This window comes from Anolis carolinensis, unplaced genomic scaffold (genome assembly GCF_035594765.1).
Source record: "Anolis carolinensis isolate JA03-04 unplaced genomic scaffold, rAnoCar3.1.pri scaffold_14, whole genome shotgun sequence".
NCBI classification, from domain to species: domain Eukaryota; kingdom Metazoa; phylum Chordata; class Lepidosauria; order Squamata; family Dactyloidae; genus Anolis; species Anolis carolinensis.
Window position 1 is genome coordinate 9,190,805 of NW_026943825.1, and position 27,320 is coordinate 9,218,124.

The window sequence follows — 27,320 nt, forward strand, 5'->3', positions numbered from 1 at the left end:
ATATTGCAAAATGGACTGCCAGCCAGTTTATGTTGGATAAGTGAGGCTCTACTGTATATTATATAATTAATATTATATTGTACAGTAGAGTCTCACTTATCCAACATAAACGGGCCGGCAGAAGGTTGGATAAGTGAATATGCCAACTTCGCTGCCAGAGGGATCAAGGCGGATCAGCGCTGCTCGTGTTATTGGATCTCACAGCAGCATTTGATACGGTCGACCACAATCTATTGACCCACCGCCTAGCCATGACGGGGGTTAGGGGGATACCCCTTAAATGGGTGTCCTCCTTCCTCCAAAATCGGGGACAGCGGGTGGTGAAGGGAGGGTTGGTTTCCGCGTGGTCTCCGCTAACTTGTGGGGTCCCACAGGGAGCTATTCTCTCTCCTCTATTATTTAACATCTATATGCGACCGCTTGCCCGACTGGTGCGGAGCTTTGGGCTCGAGTGCCACCAGTACGCTGATGACACTCAGCTCATTCTGAGGATGGAGGGCCAGCCGGACTCCGTACCCGATAGTTTCCATCAGTGCCTTGAAGCCGTTACTGGATGGTTGCGTGCCAGCAGGTTGAGGGTGAATCCAGCGAAGACGGAGATCCTTTGGCTGGGCCGTCCGGGTGGGAGGGAGATCCAGCTGCCTACCCTGGATGGTGAGACACTACGTCCGTCATCTTCGGTAAAAAGTCTTGGTGTCTTATTGGACCCTCTGCTCACAATGGAGGCCCAGGTCTCTGCTGTGAGCAGATCTGCGTTTTTCCATCTACGCCAAGCTAGGCGACTGGCTCCCTACCTATCTAGGAACGACCTGGCGACGGTGATCCAGGCGACGGTCATCTCGAGGCTCGACTACTGTAACGCCCTCTACATTGGCCTTCCTCTGTCAGTGATCTGGAAACTGAAGCTGGTGCAAAACGCGGCGGCTCGTCTTCTTGCTGGGGTGCCGGCGAGGTGGCGTATCACCCCAATTCTTCAACAGCTGCACTGGCTACCGATTGAGTACCGGATTATTTTCAAGATACTAGTACTAACTTTCAAGGCCTTACATGGTCTGGGGCCAGCGTACCTGAGGGCCCGCTTATCACCCTACCAACCCCAGAGATTACTTCGGTCTGAAGACCAAAATTTGCTTGAAGTCCCTAACATACGGACTTATCATTTGTCTTCCACTAGGCAGAGAGCCTTCTCGATTGTAGCCCCTCAATTATGGAATGCCTTGCCAGTGGAAACTCGAACCACCCGAGACTTACTTGCCTTTCGGAAAGCCTGCAAAACCTTGCTCTTCCGACAAGCATTCAGTGGGTGAAAGACTCGGGGCTATGTCTGTTTTTATTGTTGCTTTTATTGTTGCTTTTATTGTTTTTTTAAAGCCAAATGTATTGTTTTAATCTATTTTTGTAAACCGCTCCAAGCCAAACCGGGAGTAGCGGTATATAAGTTTAATAATAATAATAATAATAATAATAATAATAATAATGAGGGATTAAGGAAACGCCTATTAAACATCAAATTAGGTCATGATTTTACAAGTTAAGCAACAAAACATGTTATACAACAAATTTGATAGAAAATAGTTCAATTTGTAGTAATATTATGTTGTAATTACTGTACTTACGAATTTAGCACCAAAATATCACGATATATTGAAAACATTGACTACAAAATGCGTTGGATAATCCAGAACGTTGGATAAGTGAGTATTGGATAAGTGAGACTACTGTATTATTATTAGTATAATATTCTATTAAGTTATAATACTATATTATAATATTGGGAAATGGACTGCTGGCCAGTTTATGTTGGATAAGTGAGACTCTATTATTATTAGTATAATATTCTATTAAGTTATAATACTATGTTATAATATTGGAAAATGGACTGCCGGCCAGTTTATGTTGGATAAGTGAGACTCTACTGTATTATTATTAGTATAATATTCTATTAAGTTATAATACTATATTATAATATTGGAAAATGGACTGCCGGCCAGTTTATGTTGGATAAGTGAGACTCTACTGCACCAATAAAAATAAAAATAATAAATGTATCATATATACTCGAGTATAAGCCGAGAGGGGGTTTTTCAGTCCTAAAAAAGGGCTGAAAAACCAGGCTTATTCTCCAGTATATACAGTATTATTTTCATGTCCCTCTGTGCCTTGTTCCAGCCAGATGAATTCATAGAAATGGTTGCTTATATAAATCGTGTGTGTTTTACAAAGTTGGCAAGAAATTAATTCAAAACAGGTTTGGCTGAAGAGAGAGCGATGACTTCCAGGGAAAGGAATTCCAGAGCGAGTGGAAAGGAGAAAAGAGCCAGGAAGCATTGCAAGCGGGAAGAATTGGGGTCAGCTTTGGACCCGGGTTCAGGTTCTGACTCCAGGCAAAGGACTGGTCGGTCTCCCCAAAACAGATCCCATAGATCCCTTCTCCGGCTCCAAAGAGACCCTCTGGGATTTGATGATGCCGATCTGCCCGTAAATCGGAGGAATTCCACCTTGACATGATTAAAATTATAGGCTTGGCTGGCTGTGCGGTCGGAGGAGAATATTCGCAGGCCAAATATGGGTTTGGGTTTCCTCTCTGCTCAGATCAACACAACGGAAGGAGGGGGAGAAAAAGAGGTTGGTGGTTACATCATGGGGGTTGCATCACAACGGAAACACGGCTCCTCACCATACAATCCCAGGGGTGGGAAAAGACCCTACACATACACACCCATAGGATTAGGGGCAATAGGATAGGATGCCTTTTATGGCCCTTTGTTTACATATTTTAATTACGTTGGGTTCCGCCTTGAGCTGGAACAAGAGGCAGGTAATATATTAAAAACTGATTATCATCTATATATATAAAGGAGTAATGCTGTCCGTTCCTCCCACTAAACAAAAAAAGTACAAGCCCCAGAACCTAGAAATTTGGCAACACAACCCACCATCCTTGCCCCTAGGTTCCGACAACAAAAAGAAAAGAAAAATAAAGTCCTAATTAGAGGGAGAGAAATCATTGTTTTTATCCAATTGCTGTCAGTTAGAAGGCTAATCTCGGCCCACTTGGTCTCTTTGCAAACCACTCAGCCCAGTGTTAATAAAAGAATAATAAAATAAAATAAATACAAATAAAACAATAAAAAACACTAAAATAATTAAAAACACTAAAAAATTAATATAATAAAGTCCTATAATAACAAAATAACTAAAAATAATACAAAATAATAAAATATAATAAATAAAAAAGATAAGTTACAATAAAATTAATTAAAAAATACAAATAACGTCAAATAAAAATTCCACAACAATTTTTAACCAATATCACCACCACTTTGCCACAGCAACGCATGGCCGGACACAGCTAGTATATATATAGAGAGAAAGAGAAAAGAGAGCACAATATTAGCATCATATATCACTATAGTGTACTATACCACTATACTGCAATATTGTTAGTAATATTACATGTAATATATATAATTAATATTAGTATATTATTATTAATGTATTGCATTATAACATTATTATCAATATTATATGTGTATACCATATATTATATTATTAGCATAGCACAATATTAGCATCATATATCACTATATTTTACTATACCGCTATCCTGTAATATTATATTGTATTTTATTAGTATTGTATTACATTATAACATTATTATCAATATTATATGTATATACCATATATTATATTATTAGCATAGCACAATATTAGCATATCTATATATATAAAAGAGTGATGGAATCCTGGCACCGAGCAAAACAACAAAACTAAACACCCCCCAACCTCGAAATTTCACAACACAATCCATTATCCACGCCTCGAGGTTGAAACCACAAAATATCACGTCACGAACCTCCACAGGGCCTAAAAAAACCCCAAAAACCGGAGCTATTCAGTGCAATTCCAATGGGCCACAGCAACGCGTGGCAGGGCACAGCTAGTATCACTATATTTTACTATACCGCTATCCTGTAATATTATATTGTATTTTATTAGTATTATATTGTATTACATTATAACTATCAATATTATATGTACAGTAGAGTCTCATTTATCCAAGCCTCGCTTATCCAAGGTTCTGGATTATCCAAGGCATTTTTGTAGTCAATGTTTTCAATGCATCATGATATTTTGGTGGTAAATTCGTAAATACAGTAATTACTACATAGCATTACTGCGTATTGAACTACTTTTTCTGTCAAATTTGTTATATAACATGATGTTTTGGTGCCTAATTTGTAAAATCATAACCTAATTTTAAGTTTAATAGGCTTTTTCTCAAGCTCTCCTTATTATCCAAGATACTCGCTTTTCCAAGCTTCTGCAGGCCCGTTTAGCTTGGATAAGTGAGACTCTACTGTATCTACAACCTATCTAGACACATAATGTAATAATATATAATATAATATATAAAATAATAAAATATAAATTATAATATAATAATGCTAAAATTTATTAATATAATCTATATATATAAAAGGGTAATGAAATTTCGGCCTAGGACAAAACAACAAAACTACACATCCCAGAAACACTAAACTTGGCAGCACAACCCCTCATCCATGCCACTAGGTTGATACAACAAAAAGAAAAGAAAAATGAAGTTCTAATTAGAGGGAGAGGAATAATTGTCTTTATCCAATTGCTGCCAGTTAGAAGGCTAAGCTCCGCCCACTTGGTCTCCTAGCAACCCACTCAGCCCAAGGGACAGGCAGAGTTAGGCCTCACTTAGGCCTCTTCCACACTGCCTATAAAATACAGATTATCTGATTTTAACTGGATTATATGGCAGTGTAGACTCAAAGCCCTTCCACACAGCTATATAACCCATTTATAATGGATTTAATGTCAGGGGAAACCTTTACCGTTTACCTTAACTACCACCAATTCCTCAATACTTTATTTCCCATACCACCAGACTTCGCCACAGCAACGCGTGGCCGGGCACAGCTAGTAATATATAATATAATAATATACAGTAGAGTCTCACTTATCCAAGCTAAACGGGCTGGCAGAAGCTTGGATAAGCGAATATCTTGGATAATAAGGAGGGATTAAGGAAAAGCCTATTAAACATCCAATATGATTTGACAAATGAAGCACCAAAACTTCATGTTATACAACAAAATTGACAGAAAAAGTAGTTCAATACGCAGTCATGTTATGTTGTAATTACTGTGTTTACGAATTTAGCACCAAAATATCACAATATATTGAAAACATTGACTACAAAAATGGCTTGGATAATCCAGAAGTCTTGGATAAGTGAGACTCTACTGTATAATGATATTATAAAATAATATAAGAATATAATAATGTTAATATATAATTATAATAAAATATAATGAATATAATGCTAAAATTATAAATATAATAATATAATAGTATAATATATAAAATAATATATAATAATATAATATCCAGATTACTAGCTGTGCCCGGCCACGCGATGCTGTGGCAAAGTGGTGGTGGTATTGGTTAAAAATTGTTGTGTAATTTTTATTTGACTTTATTTGCATTTTTTATCAATTTTATTGTAAGTTATATTTTTATTTATTATATTTTATTATTTTCTTGTATTATTTTTAGTTATTTTCTGTTATTATAGTATTTTATTGTATTAATTTTTTAGTGTTTTTTATTATTTTTTATTGGGTTGCTAGGAGACCAAGTTGGAGGAGCTTAGCCTTCTAACTGGCAGCAATTGGATAAAAGCAATTATTTCTCTCTCTCTAATTAGGACTTTATTTTTCTTTTCTTTTTGTTGTATCAACCTAGAGGCGTGGATGATGGGTTGTGTTGTCAAATTTCGAGGTTGGAGGGCCTGTAGTTTTGTTGTTTTGTGGGTCGCCATGATGCCATCACTCTTTTATATATATAGAAGATAAATAAATGGGTTATATAGCTGTGTGGAAGGGCCTTGAGTCTACACTGCCATATAATCCAGTGCAAATTAGATAAACTGTGGAAGAGGCCTAAGAGAGGCCTAAGTCTGCTTGTCCCCTAACTGAACCCTGGCTGTCCCTTGGCTGAATTGGTTGCTAGGAGACCAAGTGGGCAGAGATTAGCCCTCTAAACTGGCAGCAATTGGATAAAAACAATTATTGCTCTCCCTCTAATTAGGACTTTGTTTTTCTTTTTGTTGTATCTTACTGGAGCCGTGGATGATGGGTTGTGTTGTCAAATTTTGAGGTTGGGCGGCCTGTAGTTTTGTTGTTTTGTGGGTTGCCATGATGCCATCACTCATATATATATATAGATAGATATAGATAGATAGATAGATATGAAATATAATGAATAATATAATAATGCTAATATTATAAAATATAATAAATAATATAATAATGCTAATAATATATAATAATAATAATAATAATAATAATAATAATAATATAATGAATATAATATAATAATACATAATATAATACACAAAGAGGTCCAAAGACATAGGAATGGCTTGTACTTGCTCAGGGAGATGGAACCACAAATCCCTTGCCTTGATTCAGCAATGTTGCAACATGCAAATTAAAGGGGGCGGGGATAGAACGCTGCCAAGACAGCCGCGGTTTGGGATTGGTCCGGGGGCTGGAGGGGGCGTGGTCTGGCAGTGAGTGGCAATCTCGGGCAGGCGGAAGGCGCGCCTTTTCCCCGCTTGGCGCCCCAGGAAGAGGAACCAACGCCCAAGTGAGTCCTGGTTGTTCGTATTGTATTAGTACCATTGGGTGGGGGTTTCTTACCATTGCGGGTGCTTTATCTGCCAGAGGGCACTCTGTGCATGCTCAGGAGCCCGGTTGCTCCTAAGTCATTGATGCAAAGGGCACTTTGGACATGCTCAGAAGCCAGGATTGTTGTTTTTATTTTGCTAAGTAGCAGCAGTATTGGAAAAGTGTACTCTGGTCATGCTCAGAAGCCCACCTTCCCTTGATTTTATCACTAGATAGTTGGGAAAAGACACTTTGCACATGCTCAGGAGCCTAACTATGCCTCTATTATATCGCTCAATAGGTACGATTATCGCTCAGTAATATAAAATAATATTCTATAATACGATATAATAATATAATATTGGGAATCATAATATATAATAATAACATTGGGAAAGGACACTTTGCACATGCTCAGAAGCCTACCTATGCCTCTATTATATCGCTCAATAGGTACGATTATCACTCAATAATATAACAATACATAAAAATATTCTATAATATGATATAATATTGGGAATAATAATATATAATAATAACATTGGGAAAGGACACTTTGCACATGCTCAGAAGTCTACCTATGCCTCTATTATATCGCTCAATAGGTACGATTATCACTCAATAATATAACAATATATAATATTCTATAATACAATATAATAATACAATATTGGGAATAATAATATATAATAATAACATTGGGAAAGGACACTTTGTACATGCTCAGAAGCCTACCTATGCCTCTATTATATCGCTCAATAGGTACGATTATCACTCAATAATATAACAATATATAATAATATTCTATAATACAATATAATAATACAATATTGGGAATAATAATATATAATAATAACATTGGGAAAGGACACTTTGTACATGCTCAGAAGCCTACCTATGCCTCTATTATATCGCTCAATAGGTACGATTATCACTCAATAATATAACAATATATAATATTCTATAATACGATATAATATTGGGAATAATAATATATAATATTATATAATATAGTTGGGAAAGGACACTTTGCACATGCTCAGAAGTCTATTCTATCACTAAATAGCTATGATGGTTGGAAAAGTACACTTTGGGTATGCTCAGGAGTTTACCTTGCCACTTTTATATTTTTCTAAATGCGAAGTTTGGAAAATGACGCTTTGTCTATGTTCAGGAGCTGCTCAGTAGTGGAATAGGCTGCCTTGGAGCCTCCTTCCCTGGGTTTTTTTTCTAAGCAGAGGCTGGATGGCCATCTGTCTGGAGAGCTTCGATGGTGTCTTCTTGCCTGGCAGAATAGGGCTGGACTAGATGGCCTTTTCTGATTCTGTGAGGCCTTTCCAGATCTGCGATTAAGAATTACGCAACCAATCCTTAGAGGCCAAGATAACGAAGCCGTGTCTGCTGAACTTTGGATGTGTCAGAAAATAACACAACTCATTAGAAAAACACACAACAACAATAGGAAAACAGGGAGACCACCTGACAGCTGGATTGATCCAACCAAGGAATCCACCACTGCCTTTACTTCACAATTAAATTATTAATTTAATTAACTAGTAATTATTAATTTAATTAATTATTAATTTAATTAAATTAACTTCAATTAAAGCCTTCCCGACTGATGGCCACGCAGCCTATGCTTTAAAACCTCCAGAGAAGCAGACTCCATCATTATCTATTATTATTATTATTATAAATCAGCATTGTCTTCCTATAAGCATTAAACCCCCAATGACCTAACAATAATTGTAATGGGTTGCTATGAGTTTTCTGGGCTGCTTGGCCATGTTTCAGAAGCAGCATTCTCTCCTGATGTTTCTCCCACATCTACGGCAGGCATCCTCAGAGGTTGTGAAGTCTGTTGGAAACTAGGAAAATGGGGTTTAGATATACAGTAGACTCTCACTTATCCAAGCTAAACGGGCCAGCAGAATCTTGGATAAGCGAATACCTTGGATAATAAGGAGGGATTAAGAAAAAGCCTATTAAACATGAAGTTAGGTTATGATTTTACAAATTAAGCACCAAAACATCATGTTATACAACAAAATTGACAGAAAAAGTAGTTCAATGAGCAGTAATGTTATGTTGTAATTACTGTATTCACGAATTTAGCACCAAAATATCATGATATATTGAAAACATTGATTACAAAAATGCGTTGGATAATCCAGAACCTTGGATAAGTGAGTCTTGGATAAGTGCGACTCTACTGTAATAATAATAATAATAATAATAATAATAATAATAATAATAAATCAGCATTCTCTCCCTATAAGCATTAAACCCCCAATGACCTAACAATAATTGTAATGGGTTGCTATGAGTTTTCTGGGCTGCCTGGCCATGTTCCAGACGCAGCATTCTCTCCTGACGTTTCTCCCACATCTGTGGCAGGCATCCTCAGAGGTTGTGAGGTCTGTTAGAAACTAGGAAAACGAGGTTTAGATATTTATCTCCCTGTGGAATGAGGTCCAGGGTGGGAGAGAGAAAGAAATCTTGTCTGTTTGTTGCAATTGGCCAGCTTGATTAACATTGAGTGGCCTTGCAGCTTCAAAGCCTGGCTGCTTCCTGCCTTGGGGTAATCCTTTGTTTTGCGTTCTGCTCCCATCGGTTCTATTGTTCTTTCTGGAAATGAGCACCAGATTGGCAACTTACTACATATACTCGAGTATTTTTTTAAGACTGAAAAAGCCCCCCTTGGCTTATACTCGGGTGAGGGTCCTGGTTGGCTTATATTTGGGCCAGCTTATACTCGAGAATATATGGTACATTTATTATTTTTCTTTATTATTATTGGTATTACATTTATTATTTTTTCTATTATTGTTGCTACTATTACATTTATTTTACTCTATTTTTTATTATTAATAATACATTTATTATTTCACTCTGATATTATTTTTATTATTATTATTATTGCATTATTATTTCACTCTGGAAGACTCCAAGGGCAGCCGCTGGCCAAAAGGACACATCTCATTACACATCTCCTAGGCCATCTGGCAACCAAGCCCTCCTTGTTCCCATCTGTCTTCGCTCTCCCTATATATGTGTGTGTGTGTGTGTGTGTGTGTGTGTGTGTGTGTGTATGTATGTATGTATGTATGTATGTGTATATATATATATATATATATATATATATATATATATATATTTCTCAAGAACTCTTGGCGTGTTTACAACCAGGGTGTGGTGCACACACAAGGCTGTGAACTTTCCTTCCTTCTCGGCTACGCAAAGATTTCTGCAAACAGGACTCTCCCTTTTGTCCTCTCCCAGCCCAATATAATCACATAAAATAATAAAATACTGTATATACTCAAGTATAAGCCTAGCTTTTCAGCCCTTTTTTAGGACTGAAAAAAAAAAACCTCCTCGGCTTATACTCGGGTGAGGTTCCTGGTGGGCTTATATTCAGGACGGCTTATACTCAAGTATATATGGTATATTTATTATTTTTCTCTATTATTATTGGTATTACATTTATTATTTTACTCTATTATTGTTACTTTTACATTTATTTTACTCTATTTATTATTACATTTATTTTACTCTATTAATTATTATTATTACATTTATTATTTTACTCTATTGTTACTTTTACATTTATTTTACTCTATTTTTATTATTAATACATTTATTATTTTACTTTATTTATTATTACATAAGTATTATTACTAAAAAAGCCCCCCTCGGCTTATACTTGGGTGAGGGTCCTCGTTGGCTTATATTTGGGTCAGCTTATACTTGAGAATATATGGTAAATTTATTATTTTTCTCTATTATTTTTGGGATTGTTACATTTATTATTTTACTCTATTATTATTACATTTATTATTGTATTCTGTTATTGTTGCTACTATTACATTTATTTTACTCTATTATTATTATTATTAATACATTTATTATTTCACTCTGATCTTATTATTATTACATTTATTATTCTACTCTATTATTATTAAAAGGATTAATGATTTAATCAGAGTTAGACAGTCTTATCTTAAATTAGAGCTTGATGTAAATATTCAAAAACATTTAACCTACTGATGCCTCAGTTAATGTAATTTTTGGTATCTATTTTTATTTCTGAAATTTTCCACCCTCGGCTTATACTTGAGTCAATGATTTCCCAGTTTTTTTGTAGTAACATTAGATGCCTCGGCTTATATTAGGGTCGGCTTATATTTGAGTATATACGGTAGGTGCCTCGACTTATATTCGGGTCGGCTTATACTTGAGTATATATGGTATATCTCCCTGTGAATTGTGGTCGGGGGGGGGGGGGGAGAAAGAACTCTTGTCTGTTTGTTGCCACTTGGCCAGCTTGGTTAACATTGAGTGGCCTTGCAGCTTCAAAGCCTGGCCGCTTCCTGCCTGGGGGAATCCTTTGTTATACGTTCTTCTCCCATCGGTTCTATTATTCTTTCTGGAAATGAGCACCAGATTGGCAACTTAAGCGTGGTTTTACTGTGATGGTGATGATAGACCTCCTAACCTCTGGGGATGCCTGCCACGGATGTGAGCGAAATGTCAGGAGAGAGTGCTGCCTCTGGGACATGGCCAGGCAGCCCGGAAAATGCACACAACAAACCCAGTGTTTCCGATATCACGATGGTGGAATAGCTTTCTCGGGCGTGTAAATCTCCCGCGGATCATCCCAAGCGCTACCTGCCCGGGGCTGCGCTTTGCAATGTGCGGCCCGCGCCGCACCCTCGGCCGAGCCTATCTTTGGAGCAGACTGAAATGGAGACGAGAAGCCCTGGGATTGGCACATTGGTGGCATAGCTTGCGCGGGGAGGGAGGCCATGCCATGCCTCCCGTGCACGTCTGAGAATGAGAAGAGACCTAACATCCTAGGCCATCCAGTCCCAACCCCATTCTGCTAGGCAGGAAGACACAAGCAAAGCCCTCCCAACAGATGGCCATCCAGCTATCAGATGATCATTATTATTATTATTATAGAATCCTAGAGTTAGAAGGGACACCAAGGGCCATCCATTCCAACCCCATTCTGCCAAGCAGGAAGACACCATCAAAGCCCTCCCAACAGATGGCCACCCATCCTCAGTGAAGCAAATTCCATCATCATCATTATTATAAAAGAGTATTATTACTATTATTACTATTACTACTAGCTTGGGTACAAGGTGTTGCCCGGGTTGTTTGAATAAGTCAATTTTTAAATTTTTAAAAAAGGTTGTGGGTGAACTGCAACACCCATCATGCCAGGTAAACCCCCAGAAACTCCATCAGTGTATTTATATGTATATTTTTTATCAATGTTTAATGTATTTAATTTTAATTTTAATTGATTGAATTATCTGTAATATTTTTATATTGTGTTTTATTGTAAGCCGCCCTGAGCCTCCTATGGGTAAGAAGGTCTGGAAATAAGTATTGTAATATATAAAGAAATAATAAATAAGTTTGTGATGTTGGGCAAGAAGGGTCGAAAATAATGCCACGACTACCTTCTCTGGAGGTTTTGCAGCAGAGGCCAAGTGGCCATCTGTCGGGGGTGCTTTGATTGTGTCTCCCTGATTTGCTTTCCCAAAAAAGCTTCAGCTTTGATTCCTGGCAAAGTAGCCAAGAGGTTGTCTCCAAGTTGTATGAAAATTACTGGTAATTATTATTGTATAGGATGCAAGATCATGGTTTGTTTTGTTGCCTTCCCTTGTTGCTTCCAGAGCAGCATTGCCTTCGGGCAGTTTCTGTCTGAGCCAAAAAGACACACCGGTCCCTGCCTTAAGTGGCTGCTGATGGGGAGAGAAAGGAGGGAATTGCCAGGGAGAAGTAGGAGTCAGCGTGTCTACGGTCAAGGAGCACATGTACATTGTAAATATCGATAAATATCCGAATCACGAATCGTAAATATCCGATAAATATCCGAATCACGAATCGTAAATATCCGATACATACCCGAATCACGAATCGTAAATATCCGATAAATATCCAAATCACAAATTGTAAATATCTGATAAATATTTGAATCACGAATCGTAAATATCCAATAAATATCCAAATCACGAATCGTATCCGATAAATATCCGAATCACAAATCGTAAATATCCAATAAATATCCGAATCACGAATCGTAAATATCCGATAAATATCCAAATCACAAATTGTAAATATCCGATAAATATCTGAATCAGGAATCGTAAATATCCAATAAATATCCAAATCACAAATTGTAAATATCCGATAAATATCCGAATCACGAATCGTAAATATCCAATAAATATCCAAATCACGAATCGTAAATATCCAATAAATATCCGAATCACAAATTGTAAATATCCGATAAATATCTGAATCAGGAATCGTAAATATCCAATAAATATCCAAATCACAAATCGTAAATATCCAATAAATATCCGAATCACAAATCGTAAATATCCAATAAATATCCGAATCACAAATCGTAAATATCCAATAAATATCCAAATCACAAATCGTAAATATCCGAATCACAAATTGTAAATATCCGATAAATATCTGAATCGGGAATCGTAAATATCCAATAAATATCCAAATCACGAATCGTAAATATCCAATAAATATCCAAATCACAAATCGTAAATATCCAAATCACAAATTGTAAATATCCGATAAATATCTGAATCAGGAATCGTAAATATCCAATAAATATCCAAATCACAAATCGTAAATATCCAATAAATATCCAAATCACAAATCGTAAATATCCAATAAATATCCGAATCACAAATTGTAAATATCCAATAAATATCCGAATCACGAATCGTAAATATCCGATAAATATCCAAATCACAAATTGTAAATATCCGATAAATATCTGAATCAGGAATCGTAAATATCCAATAAATATCCAAATCACGAATTGTAAATATCCAATAAATATCCGAATCACAAATCGTAAATATCCAATAAATATCCGAATCACAAATCGTAAATATTCAATAAATATCCAAATCACAAATCGTAAATATCCGAATCACAAATTGTAAATATCCGATAAATATCTGAATCAGGAATCGTAAATATCCAATAAATATCCAAATCACGAATCGTAAATATCCAATAAATATCCAAATCACAAATCGTAAATATCCAATAAATATCCAAATCACAAATCGTAAATATCCAATAAATATCCGAATCACAAATCGTAAATATCCGAATCACAAATTGTAAATATCCGATATGCAGGATATATTTTCATTTACCAGGCCACATTTGGCACAAATACCTGATACGCCCAAATTTGAATATGGGGGGAAATAGATTTTGCCATTTGGGAGTTGTAGTTGCTGGGATTTATAGTTCTACAATCAAAGAGCATTCTGACCTTCACCAATGATGGAATTGAACCAAACTTGGCACACAGAATCCCTATGACGGACAGAAAATACTGGAAGGGTTTGGTGGGGTTTGAACTTTGAGTTTGGGAGTTGTAGTTCACCTACATCCAGAGAGCACCGTGGACTCAAACAGTGATGATCTGGACCAAACTTGGGATAGATACTCAATATGCCCAAATGTGGAGTTTGGCAAAAATAGACCTTGAAATTTGGGAGTTGTAGTGGTATATCAGATATTTACTGTATATACTTGAATATAAGCCTAGCTTTTCAGCCCTTTTTTTAAGACTAAAAAGCCCCCCTCGGCTTATACTCGGGTGAGGGTCCTGGTTGACATATTTGAGTCAGCTTATACTCGAGAATATATGGTACATTTATTATTTTTCTCTATTATTGTTGCTACTATTACATTTATTTTACTCTATTTTTATTATTATTATTAATACATTTATTATTTCACTCTGATCTTATTATTATGTTTATTATTTTCTGTATTATTTTCCTGTATTATTTATTATTATTATTATTATTATTATTACATGTATTATTTTACTCTGTTATTATTAAAAGGACACATAAGGGCATTTACATTGAAGAAGATGAGAATAATGATTTGATCAGAGTTGGACAGTCTTATTTTAAATTTGAGCTTTATGTAAATATTCAAAAACATTTAACCTACTGATGCCTCAATTCATTTAATTTTATTGGTATCTACAGTATTTTTATTTCTGAAATTTACTACTCTTGGCTCATACTGGAGTCAATGTTTTCCCAGTTTTTTGTGGTAAAATTAGGTGCCTCGGCTTATATTCGGGTCAACTTATACTTGAGTATATACGGTAATGTAATTTTATTGGTATCTCGGCTTATACTGGAGTCAATGTTTTCCCAGTTTTTTTGTAGTAAAATTAAGAGCCCCGGCTTATATTTGGGTCGGCTTATACTCGAGTATATACGGTACATTACGATTCAGAACAGTAGCCAAATGAGAGTGATGAGGTAGCAACGAAAATAATATTATGGTCGGCAGTCTTCACAATATGAGACACCGTATCCAGGAAGGCTGAAAACCAGCAGTCTAGTGATATTTTATAATTATATAATGTAAATATATAATATATTGTATTTACATATAATATTGATAAGAATGTAATACAATATTAAACTAATAATAATACACAATAATATTAATTATATATTATATATTAAATGTAATATTACTAATAATATTACCATATTATGATATCATACAATATACAGTAGAGTCTCACTTATCCAACACTCGCTTAACCAACGTTCTGGATTATCCAAGCCATTTTTGTAGTCGATGTTTTCGATATATCGTGATATTTTGGTGCTAAATTCGTAAGTACAGTAATTACTACATAGCATTACTGTGTATTGAACTACTTTTTCTGTCAAATTTGTTGTATAACATGATGTTTTGGTGCTTAATTTGTAACATCATAACCCATTTTGATGTTTAATAGGCTTTTTCTTAATCTCTCCTTATTATCCAACATATTCACTTATCCAACGTTCTGCCGGCCCGTTTATGTTGGATAAGTAAGACTCTACTGTAATACATTGTATTTACATATAATATTGATAATAATATTATAATGTAATACAATCTATATATATAAAAGAGTGATGGCATCAGGGCAGCGGACAAAACAACAAAACTACAGGCCCCCCAACCTCGACATTTGACAACACAACCCAGGGGACAGGCACAGTTAGGCCTCACTTAGGCCTCTTCCACAGATTATCAGATTTGAACTGGATTATATGGCAGTGTAGACTCAAGGCCCTTCCACACAGCTATATAACCCATTTAGAATCTCATATTATCTGCTTTGAACTGGATTATCTTGACTCCACACTGCCATATAATCCACTTCAGTGTGCATACTAAACATAAAGACAACCATACAACAGACATTCAATACCACCACTACCTGAACAATTTCTCACCAACACCACCAGACAACGCCACAGCAACGCGTGGCTGGGCACAGCTAGTATTTAATAATAATACACAATAATATTAATTATATATTATATATTAAATGTAATATTGCTAATAATATTACCATATAATGATATAGTACAATATAGTCATTTAATGCTTATATTGTGCTATGCTAATAATATACTGTATGTACATTTGATTTGTAAGCCACTCTCGAGTCTCCTTCGGGGTGAGAAGAGCGGGATATAAAGGTAGTAAATAAATAAATAAATTTTAATTTCAAATTTATTTTTTGCTCCTTTCCCTTGTGAATGTACTGGACTTCGGGTGCCAAAATCTCCTGCATCCTGTTGCCCAGCGTTGCGTATCTTTGTTTCCCCATCGGCATACTTCTTTCCAAGAGTCTCTCTCACTCATCTGAGAAAATACTTAATGATTAAGCTTCATTAGGCTTGTGGCGGTGCCGGCGTTAATTATTCCCTCGCAGAGAAACAGAGCAGTCCATAGTTTACTGTCGGTCAGTCGAGGCCCCTTGTTCTCAAAAGGGCTCGAGTGGGTGGCCTGTTTGCTTAGTCCTTTTGTCCGCCGAGCTTAATTGGAAGGCTTTTGGCTGGTGGAAGCGGAGCTCCGATTGTGTCGCCGGGCACGGCCGTTGGCTCCTTCGACCGAACAAGCGTGGCCCACATTTGCCATTCTTGCACTTCTGGTGGTGGATAAAAAACATGGACATTTGCGAATAATTCGTGCACTAGATCCAAGTCGGGTGGCCTTTTGCAGCTGACAGGTGGTGATTGTGTTTAAGTGCAGGCCAAGGTCTGTTATTGTTATTATTATTATCATTATTGTATTGTATGAAACAGCAAACAAGATAGATATGCTGGATTTCGTATCACAAAATCACAAGTCAGACACTGCCCAAGTGTCTAGGACTGTGTGATGTATATTATTATTATTATTATTATTATTATTATTATTATGGATTTCGTATCACAAAATCACAAGTCGAACACTTCCCAAGTGTCTAGGACTGTGTGATGTATATTATTATTATTATTATTATTATTATTATTATTATTATTATTATTATTATTACACAGCAAACAAGATGGATATGCTGGATTTCGTATCACACAATCACAAGTCGAACACTTCCCAAGAGTCTAGGACTGTGTGATGTATTTTCGGATGATGCGCGCAGATCCCAGTAGGGTGGCCTTTTGCAGATCGTAGTTTTGTCAATGTCTATTGTTTCCAAATGCCGCTGAGATCTTTTGGCACGACACCCAGTGTGTCCATCACCACCGGGACCACCTGCACTGGTTTCTGCCAGAGTCTTTGAAGTTCAATCTTGAGGTCCTGAGAGCGGCTGAGTTTTTCCTGTTGTTTTTCGTCAATGCGACTGTCACCTGGGATGGCGACATCAATGATCCAAACCTTTTTCTTTTCCACAACTGTGATGTCTGGTGTGTTGTGAAACACAACAAGATGAGTCCACAGCAGACACTGCTGGCTGTTGAATTGGATCACATGTTGGACACTTCCCAATTGTCTAGGACTGTTATTATTATTATTATTATTATTATTATTATTATTATTATTATTATGTTACTAGCTTTGCCCGGCCACGCGTTGCTGTGGCTTATGGGAATCCTTTGTAGGCCAGGTGGAATAGCAGTGAATAGCCTTGCAGTCTCAAAGCCTGGCCGTTTTCTGGAGTAACTGGAGCTTTTTGTTGTATGAACGTAGAGGCATGGATGAGGGGTTGTGCTGCCAAGTTTAGTGTTTCTGGGATGTATAATTTTGTTGTTTTGTCCTAGGCCGAAATTTCATTACCCTTTTATATATATAGATTATAGGACTGTTATTATTATTATTTTATTATGACACAGCAAACAAGATAGATATGCTGGATTTCATATCACAAAATCACAAGTCGAGCACTTCCCAAGTGTGATGTATTTTTGGATGATGTGCGCAGATCCCAGTCGGGTGGCCTTTTGTAGTTGACAGATCGTAATTTTGTCAATGTCTATTGTTTCCAAATGCCAGCTGAGATCTTTAAATAATAATTATTTAATATTATTATTATTATGCACCACTTTGCTGATTTCACTTGTAGTCCGAATTCATGGAGTGTCTAATTTTTCTTCCTGTCTCTGTTTCAGAATGGCCGGATTTTGTACATAAAGAGGCAGAAATATTTGTGTGTGGTGGCCTCGGGCCTCTCTCTTTGGATGGCACGGAGAAGACGGGACCGATCTTCTGGGATCTCGACATGACTCTCTTTGGGGACTTATCCGTGAACGAGCAACACGACATAGCTGCTGCAGGCCCGAAATATTGACACCGAAAACATCCGAATTCTGGTGATTCGGGGTCCAATGGCCACATAGCATTGCTCGAGGATTGTCTTTTGGGTGGGTCAGGCCTTTACCGTCGTCGCGATGTCCACGGCCAAAGTGCCGATTTACCTGAAGCGCGGAAGCCGCCGCGGGAAGAAGGAGAAGCTCCGCGACATCCTCTCCTCGGACATGATCAGCCCGCCACTGGGGGACTTCCGGCACACGATCCACATCGGGAGCGGCGGGGAGAGCGACATGTTTGGGGACATCTCCTTCCTCCAAGGGAAGTTCCACCTCCTGCCGCGGTCCGAGAGCAACCTCAGCGAGGGCGGAGGCGGCGCCCGTTACGTGGTGCCCTTCGAGTTCTCCCGCACCGCCACCATCTCCGGCTATGACCCGCCGCCGGCAGATGTCCCGTCGCCACTCCTGAAGAACGCCATCTCCCTCCCGGTCATCGGCGGGCTGCAGGCCTTGACCTTGCCTCCCGCTCAAGCCCCGCCAAAGCCGCCGCGCCTCCACCTCGACGACAAGGCTCCGGCGGCCGCGCGGATGCCAGATACGGAGCCGAACCCGAACCCGACCGACGGCACTCGGACTGTGGCTAACGGCAAGTGCGCGGCTCCTTTGAACGGGGACAACGACGACGAGGGCGTCATGCTGTCTCACGCCGGGTCGCTCCTCTCCCTCCACGTGGATTTGGGGCCCTCGATCCTGGACGACGTCCTCCAGGTGATGGACAAGCATCACACCGAGGAGGCGGCTGCTCCGTTGCGGGACTCTGTCTGGCAGCAACGTCTGACGTGATGCGGCGAACGGGACTCAGGACCTTCCGAACACTGAAGCTGGACCGGTGTGTGTGTGTGGACATGTGTGAGGTCTTGGATACTAACAGTGTACGTACGTCCTCCCCGCAGACACTTCCGTAGTTTTGCAAACTATGGCTACCTCTCCCTCCGATGTGCCAAGGAAAAAAAACCCCATGAAATTTATCCGGTTGCAAGCCACTAACAACACCTGCCTCCGCCCCCACGCTGCTGTGTTATCTGTATTCGAAACAAAGCAATAAATTCACGAACATTAGTGGGGTACCACTTACTTGCCCATGAGAATCGCAACATTTTGAGTGTGGTTTGAAAGGACGGGATGGAAATAACTACACCCAGTAAAATAATACATGTAATAATAATAATAATAATAATAATAATAATAATAATAATAATAATAATAATAGATATGCTAGATTTCATATCACAAAATTGTTACCAGGTGAGAGTATAGCGGAATCAGCAACGTCCAGTTAACACCATATGCAAAAGACTCAGACCAGGAAGAGGAATTTGAAAGAACAAAGGAACTTTACTTGTTGGATTGAAACAGTTCAGCAATCGTACAATGTCCATGTAGTTGCATAAGATCAATAACCAATCAATCAGCATTCAATATATACAGCATAGCATATTCAAACAGCTACTTGACCGTAGCTAGATAGAGCATGTCTTTTCTGTGCTCTCTCTTGAAGCCCAGATTTCCAACTGACAAAAACAGCCATCTGCCAGCAAACAGATACATTGTTTTAGGCGTGGCTTTGGCTCTGCAAAGCTGAGCTCTTTTGCAGAGATCTCTTGCAAACAACCTTGCAAGGATTTCTTTACACACACACACACATAGCAATTTGGCACAATAAAAATCACAAGTCGAACACTTCCCAAGTGTCTAGGACTGTGTGATGTATTTTCGGATGATGCGCGCAGATCCCAGCAGGGTGGCCTTTTGCAGTTGGCAGATCGTAATTTTGTTAATGTCTATTGTTTCCAAATGCCTGCTGAGATCTTTTGGCACGGCACCCAGTGTGCCCATCACCACCGGGACCACCTGCACTGGTTTCTGCCAGAGTCTTTGAAGTTCAATCTTGAGGTCCTGATAGCGGGTGAGAAATCCAGCATATCAATCTTGTTTGCTGTGTTATAATAATAATAATAATAATAATAATAATAATAATAATAATAATAATTTATTAATATTATTTAATATTAATATTTAATATTTATTAATATTGATTATAATTAATAATAAATAATACAGGGAAATAATACAAGTACAGTAGAGTCTCACTTATCCAAGCTTCGCTTATCCAAGCTTCGGGATTATCCAAGCCATTTTTGAAGTCAATGTTTTTAATATATCGTGATATTTTGGTGCTAAATTCATAAATACAGTAATTACAACATAACATGCGTGTTGAACTACTTTTTCTGTCAAATTTGCTGTATAACATGTTTTGGTGCTTAATTTGTAAAATCATAACCTAATTTGATGTTTAATAGGCTTTTGCTTAATCCCTCCTTATTATCCAAGATACTCTCTTATCCAAGCTTCTGCCAGCCTGTTTAGCTTGGATAAGTGAGACTCTACTGTAATAATAAATAGAGTAAAATAATAAATGTATTAATAATAATAAAAATAGAGTAAAATAAATGTAAAAGTGGAGCCTCCAGTGTGTTAAAGCACTGAGCCGCTGAACTTGCAGACCGAAAGGTTCAAACACGGGGAGCAAAGTGAGCGCCCGCTGTTAGCTCCAGCTTCTGACAACCTAGCAGTTCGAAAACATGCAAATGTGAGTAGATCAATAAGTACCGCTCCGGCGGGAAGCTTAACAGCGCTCCATGCAGTCATGCCAGTGGCCACATGACCTTGGAGGTGTCTACGGACAACGCTGGCTCTTCGGCTTAGAAATGGAGATGAGCACCAACCCCCAGAGTCAGACACGACTGGACTTAACGTCAGGGGAAACCTTTACCTTTACCTTAAAAGTAAAAGTAACAACAATAATAGAGTAAAATAATAAATGTAATAATAATAATTAATAAAGTAAAATAATAAATGTAACAATACAGTAGAGTCTCACTTATCCAAGCTAAACCGGCCAGCAGAACCTTGGATAAGCGAATATCTTGGATAATAAGGAGGGATTAAGGAAAAGACTATTAAGCATCAAATTAGGTTATGATTTTACAAATTAAGCACCAAAACATCATGTTATACAACAAATTTGACAGAAAAGGTAGTTCAATACACAGTAATGCTACATAGTAATTACTGTATTTACGAATTTAGCACCAAAATATCACGATATATTGAAAACATTGACTACAAAAATGCCTTGGATAATCCAGAAGCTTGGATAAGCGAGGCTTGGATAAGTGAGACTCTACTATACCATTTTTTTTTTGTGTCAGGAGCAACCGGAGTTGCTTCTGGAGTGAGAGAATTGGCCGTCTGCAAGTATATTGCCCAGGGGACGCCTTTATGTTTTGATGTTTTACCATCCTTGTGTCCCTGCATGGAGCTGGAGCTGCTAGAGGGAGCTCATCCGCACTCTCCCCTGGCAGCCATCGGTCAGCAACCCAACCTTCAAGTCATGAGGCTTTTATCCCCGAGGCCACCGGAGGCTAACAATACCAATAATAATAGAGAAAAATAATAAATATCTATATATATAAAAGAGTGATGGCATCATGGCAGTGGACAAAACAACAAAAGTAAACACCCCACAACCTCGAAAATTGACATCACAACCCCTCATCCACGCCTCTAGGTTGATACAACAAAAAGAAAAGAAAAATAAAGTCCTAATTAGAGGGAGAGGAATAATTGCTTTTATTCAATTGCTGCCAGTTTGGCTAAGCTCTTGGTCTCCTAGCAACCCACTCAGCCCAGGGGACCCTTTACCTTAACTACCACCAATTCCTCAATACTTTATTTCCCATAGCACCATACTTCGCCACAGCAACGCGTGGCTGGGCACAGGTAGTTTACATATATACTTGAGTATAAGCCGACCTGAATATAAGCCCACCAGGACCCTCACCTGAGTATAAGCCGAGGAGGGTTTTTTTTTTCAGTCCTAAAAAAGGGCTGAAAAACTAGGCTTATACTTGAGTATATACAGTATATTTCTAACTCCGTTTCCGACTTATAACTAGAAGCAGGGTTATGCTTTGTTATGATTTTTTCCGCATGGCTTCCTCGCTCCCAAAGCCTTCCAAATCCCTTCCGAGCTCTCCACCGGTCCCTTTTCATCGCGCATTGTGTCCCGACGGGACATGGTTTCCATTGTCTGGTCAGACAAATGTGCTGCCACGTTCTGGAACGAGCCACGCTGTGTCGGGACATCTCCGCTTTCTCGTCTCCGTCCCGTCGGCCTCGTTGCGATGGTTTGGGTGCGGAGCCTCTTCTTGCAAACCACCTCGAGCGTCGCAACCACCGACCTCAGCTTCTTTTTTCTCTCCCGACCTGTGACCCAAGGAAAGGACCCCCGGTTATGTCTTAATTGCAAGACTCGGGTTAATTGCCTGCTTGGCTCCTTGCCCTGGGCGACGTCCCAGCCCTTGGCACAACGCTCCGGAGGTGTGCGGCTCCCGTGCTATTTAGCTTAATTAAATCGCTACTCAATATGCATTTCTTTGCGGCTCTTTCTTTCCTTTCCCTCCCTGCACTTGGCCTCCTCTTGGAGGTCACACACTCTCAGCCTCGGGCACAAACACAGCCTTCCAAAAGACCAATCCTCGTTAAATTGCTGATTTCCTGACGAGGTGAATGCCCCGACTGTGGATGCTAATCCTTTCTATATACTGCCCTCTTGTGGTTACGTCTGAGCACTGAATACAGACAGACCTCTAAACAGCTAATCGTGTCTTTATATGCTGCCCTCTTGTGGCTGCGTTAGAGCATTGCACACATACAACCCTAAAGGCCAGTAGCTAATCCTTTCTATCTATATACTGCCCTCTTGTGGTTGCATCTAAACACTGCATACATACGTCTCTATAGGTCAATAGCTAATCCTTTCTATCTATATACTGCCCTCTTGTGGTTGCTTCTAAACACAGCATACATACGCCCCAGAGGCCAGTAGCTTATCCTTTCTATCTATATGCTGCCCTCTTGTGATTATGTCTGAGCACAGAACACATCTCTATAAACCAGTAGCTAATCCTTTCTATCTATATGCTGCCCTCTTGTGGTTATGTCTGAGCACAGAGCACATCTCTATAAACCAGTAGCTAATCCTTTCTATCTTTATGCTTCCTCCTTGTGGTTGCGTCTGAGCACTGCATACATACATCCCTAGAGGCCAGTAGTGAATCCTTTCTATCTATACACTGCCATCTTGTGATTATGACTGAGCACTGCATACATTCAGACCTATGAACTGATAGCAAATCCTTTCTTTCTCTATACTGCTCCCGTGTGGTTGCATCTAAACACTGCATACATACATCCCTAGAGGCTAATCCTTTCTATCTATGCTGCCCCCCCTTGTGGTCGCATCTGGGTCCTGCATACATACATCCCTAGAGGCCAGTAGCTAATCCTTTCTATATTCTGCCCTCTTGTGGTCGTACCTGAGCACTGCATACATACAGAACTATAGACTAGTAGCTAATCCTTTCTATCTATACACTGCCCTCTTGTGGTCGTACCTTAGCACTGCATGCATACATCCCTAGAGGCTAATCCTTTCTATCTATATGCTACCCCCTTGTGGTCACATCTGGATGCTGCATACATACATCCCTAGAGGCCAGTAGCTAATCCTTTCTATATCTATATGCTCCCCTCTTGTGGTTACATCTGAGCTCGGCATACATACATCCCTAGAGGCTAATCCTTTCTATCTATACGCTGCCCCCTTGTGGTCGTATCTGGGTGCTGCATACATAAATCCCTAGAGGTCAATAGCTAATCCTTTCTATCTATATACTGCCCCCTTGTGGTCGCATCTGGGTCCTGCATACATACATCCCTATAGGGCAGCAGCTAATCCTTTCTATATGCTGCCCTCTTGTGGTCGTACCTGAGCACTGCATACATACAGAACTATAGACTAGTAGCTAATCCTTTCTATCTATACACTGCCCTCTTGTGGCCACATCTGGGTGCTGCATGCATACATCCCTATTGGCCAGTAGCTAATCCTTTCTATGTATATCCAGCATAGGGCGCATGTTGTTATAATAACACAGGCATTTTCTCGCAAGGCTCACAACATTCCCTGCAAAGACAACAGCTGCACAATCCCTAAAGGGCCGTTAAAATCTTGGTTTGCAAAGTCGTGCCAAAAAAGTGTCTCGTTGCAGCTGGTTTGTGCAAAATTTATGGCGTGAAGCATCTCACACACACATGTACACAATGGCTTGGCGTTTCCCCTCCCGGTCCAGATTCCAATGCCAAACATGTGCTTAATGGGCAAAAGAGATTGTGGGTTGCGACAACAACAAACACAATCGCTTGAGAACGCAGTCTCTGGGGTTATTGGAAGGGCATCTGTCGGGAGGGCTTTGATTGTGTACTCCTTGGGGGTCTATAATTCTGTGATTGCGCATTGCACAATTCCTGGCTGCTTTCCAGGACTTTGGCAAAGACCAGGAATTGTATAATGCACAATTATGGGCACATTGTATTATAATATAATATATAATATATTGTATATACATATAATATTATTGATAATACTATAATGAAATACAATATTATAAAACTAATAATACAATATAATAATATTATTTATTTATTGATTTAATACATTTATATCCCACCCTTCTCACCCCAAAGGGGACTCAGAGCGGCTTACAAATTAAATTTACATACAATATTATATTACAGTAGAGTCTCACTTATCCAACATAAATGGGCCAGCATAACGTTGGATAAGCGGATATGTTGGATAATAAGGAGGGATTAAAGAAAAGCCTATTAAACATCAAATTAGGTTATGATTTTACAAATTAAGCACCAAAACTTCATGTTATACAACAAATTTGACAGAAAAAAATAGTTCAATACGAAATAATGCTATGTAGTAATTATTGTATTTATGAATTTAGCACCAAAATATCACGATTTATTGAAAACCTCGACTACAAAAATGCATTGGATAATCCAGAACGTTGGATAAGTGAATGTTGGATAAGTGAGACTCTACTAGCAAAGCACAATCCTGGCAATAAATTACTATATTGTACTATATCAATATATTGTAATATTATTAATAATATTACATGAAATATATAATTAACATGATTATATTGTATTATTAGTATTGTATTGTATTATAAAATAATATTAATATTATATGCATATACAATATATCTATATACATAAAAGAGTGATGGAATCCTGGCGACTGCCAAAACAACAAAACTAAACACTCCACAACCTCGAAAATTGACAACACAACCCATCATCCATGCCTCTAGGTTGATACAACAAAAAGAAAAGAAAAATAAAGTCCTAATTAGAGGGAGAGGAATAATTGTTTTTATCCAATTGCTGCCAGTTAGAAGGCTAAGGTCTGCCCACTTGGTCTCCTAGCAACCCACTCAGCCCAGGGGACAGGCAGAGTCAGGCCTCACTTAGGCCTCTTCCACACTGCCTATAAAATACAGATTATCAGATTTTAACTGGATTAGATGGCAGTGTAGACTCAAGGCCCTTCCACACAGCTATATAACCCTATATATAAGCTATATAATATAACATCTTATATTATCTTATATTATTTGCTTTAACTGGATTATCTGGACTCCACACCTTTACCCTTGACCTTAACTACCACCATTTCCTCAATACTTTATTTCCCATACCACCATACTTCGCCACAGCAACGCGTGGCCGGGCACAGCTAGTATATTATAATATTGTATATTATTGTAAATTATATTATATACAGTAGAGTCTCGCTTATCCAAGCCTCTGGATTATCCAAGGCATTTTTGTAGTCAATGTTTTCAATATATCATGATATTTTGGTGCTAAATTCGTAAATACAGTAAGCTGGATGAAGAGGATACAGTTTAGCACCAAGGCTGGCAAAGACCTTGAGAATGGGCTCAAGGAAGGCGGCGCTCTGCACATGCTCAGTGTGTCTCAACTTTTCAAACCCACGGCCTGATCAAAAAAGCCTACTTTTGGTATTTGTACGCCCTCTTCTGGCCTGTTCGGGCACAGCAGTCTCAAAATCTCACAGCAAGGAAAATACTGTATATACTCGAGTATAAGCCTATTTTTTGCCCTTTTTTTAAGACTGAAAAAGCCCCTCTCGGCTTATACTCGGGTGAGGGTCCTGGTTGGCTTAAATTTGGGTCAGCTTATACTCGAGAATATATGGTACATTTATTATTTTTCTCTATAATTATTGATATTATTACATGTATTATATTTTGCTATTATTGTTGCTACTATTACATTTATTTTACTCTATTATTATTAAAAGGATACATAAGCACATTGACATTGAAGAAGATGAGAATAATGATTCGATCAGAGCTGGACAGTCTTATCTTAAATTTAAGCTTTATGTAAATATTCAAAAACATATAACCTCCTGATGCCTCAATTAATGTAATTTTATTGCTATCTATTTTTATTTCTGAAATTTACCGCCCTCGGCTTATACTGGAGTCAATGTTTTCCCAGGTTTTTTTGTGGTAAAATTAGGTGCCTCGGCTTATATTCGGGTCAGCTTATACTTGAGTATATACGGTAATATTTCTTTAGAGCGGCGCACACACACAGTAGCTTGGGTACAAGGTGTTGCCCCGGGTTATTTGGAAAATAATTGTCCAAAATGCACAAGTTTGTGGGTGAACTACAACTCCCATCATGCACCACCATTTTTTGCTGATCATGGGAGTCTCTGTGCGTCAAATCCAACAAAACACTTCTGATCCCAAGCATTTCTTGTATTGATGAATAATAATGACTATTTTAATTATTATAATATAATAAAATAATTAAAATAATCAGAATTGTTAGAATTGGAACTCAGCGCCCAGGCAGACTCTTTCTTCTTCCTCCTCCCCGCCTAGCAACGCCCGTTCCTTCCCAGGCTGCGAAAGTCGGCAACAATTTTTCCTATTGGACGAGAGCGCTGACTTTGGGCCAA

General features: G+C 38.4%; 1 protein-coding gene across 3 annotated transcripts; it reads left to right on the forward strand.

Moving 5' to 3' along the window:
- Window positions 1–6,572: 6,572 nt before the first annotated feature.
- On the forward strand, window positions 6,573–19,453 carry cdc42ep2 (CDC42 effector protein 2). 3 transcript variants are annotated; one of them, XM_062965311.1, is made up of 2 exons: window positions 6,573–6,687; window positions 18,197–19,453. In XM_062965311.1, the coding sequence occupies exon 2, from the start codon at window positions 18,476–18,478 to the stop codon at window positions 19,175–19,177; it is 702 nt and encodes a 233-aa protein (XP_062821381.1). In that variant the 5' UTR covers window positions 6,573–6,687; window positions 18,197–18,475; the 3' UTR covers window positions 19,178–19,453. The 3 variants fall into 3 exon arrangements, with proteins under 3 accessions (XP_062821381.1, XP_062821383.1, XP_062821382.1); XM_062965313.1 differs by lacking the exon at window positions 6,573–6,687 and adding an exon at window positions 12,359–12,545; XM_062965312.1 differs by lacking the exon at window positions 6,573–6,687 and adding an exon at window positions 16,651–16,844.
- The last annotated feature ends 7,867 nt before the right edge of the window (window positions 19,454–27,320 follow it).

Coding starts and splice junctions, on each gene's coding strand:
- cdc42ep2 (XM_062965311.1), top strand. CDS start 18,476: ATGTCCACGGCCAAAGTGCCGATTTACCTGAAGCGCGGAAGCCGCCGC.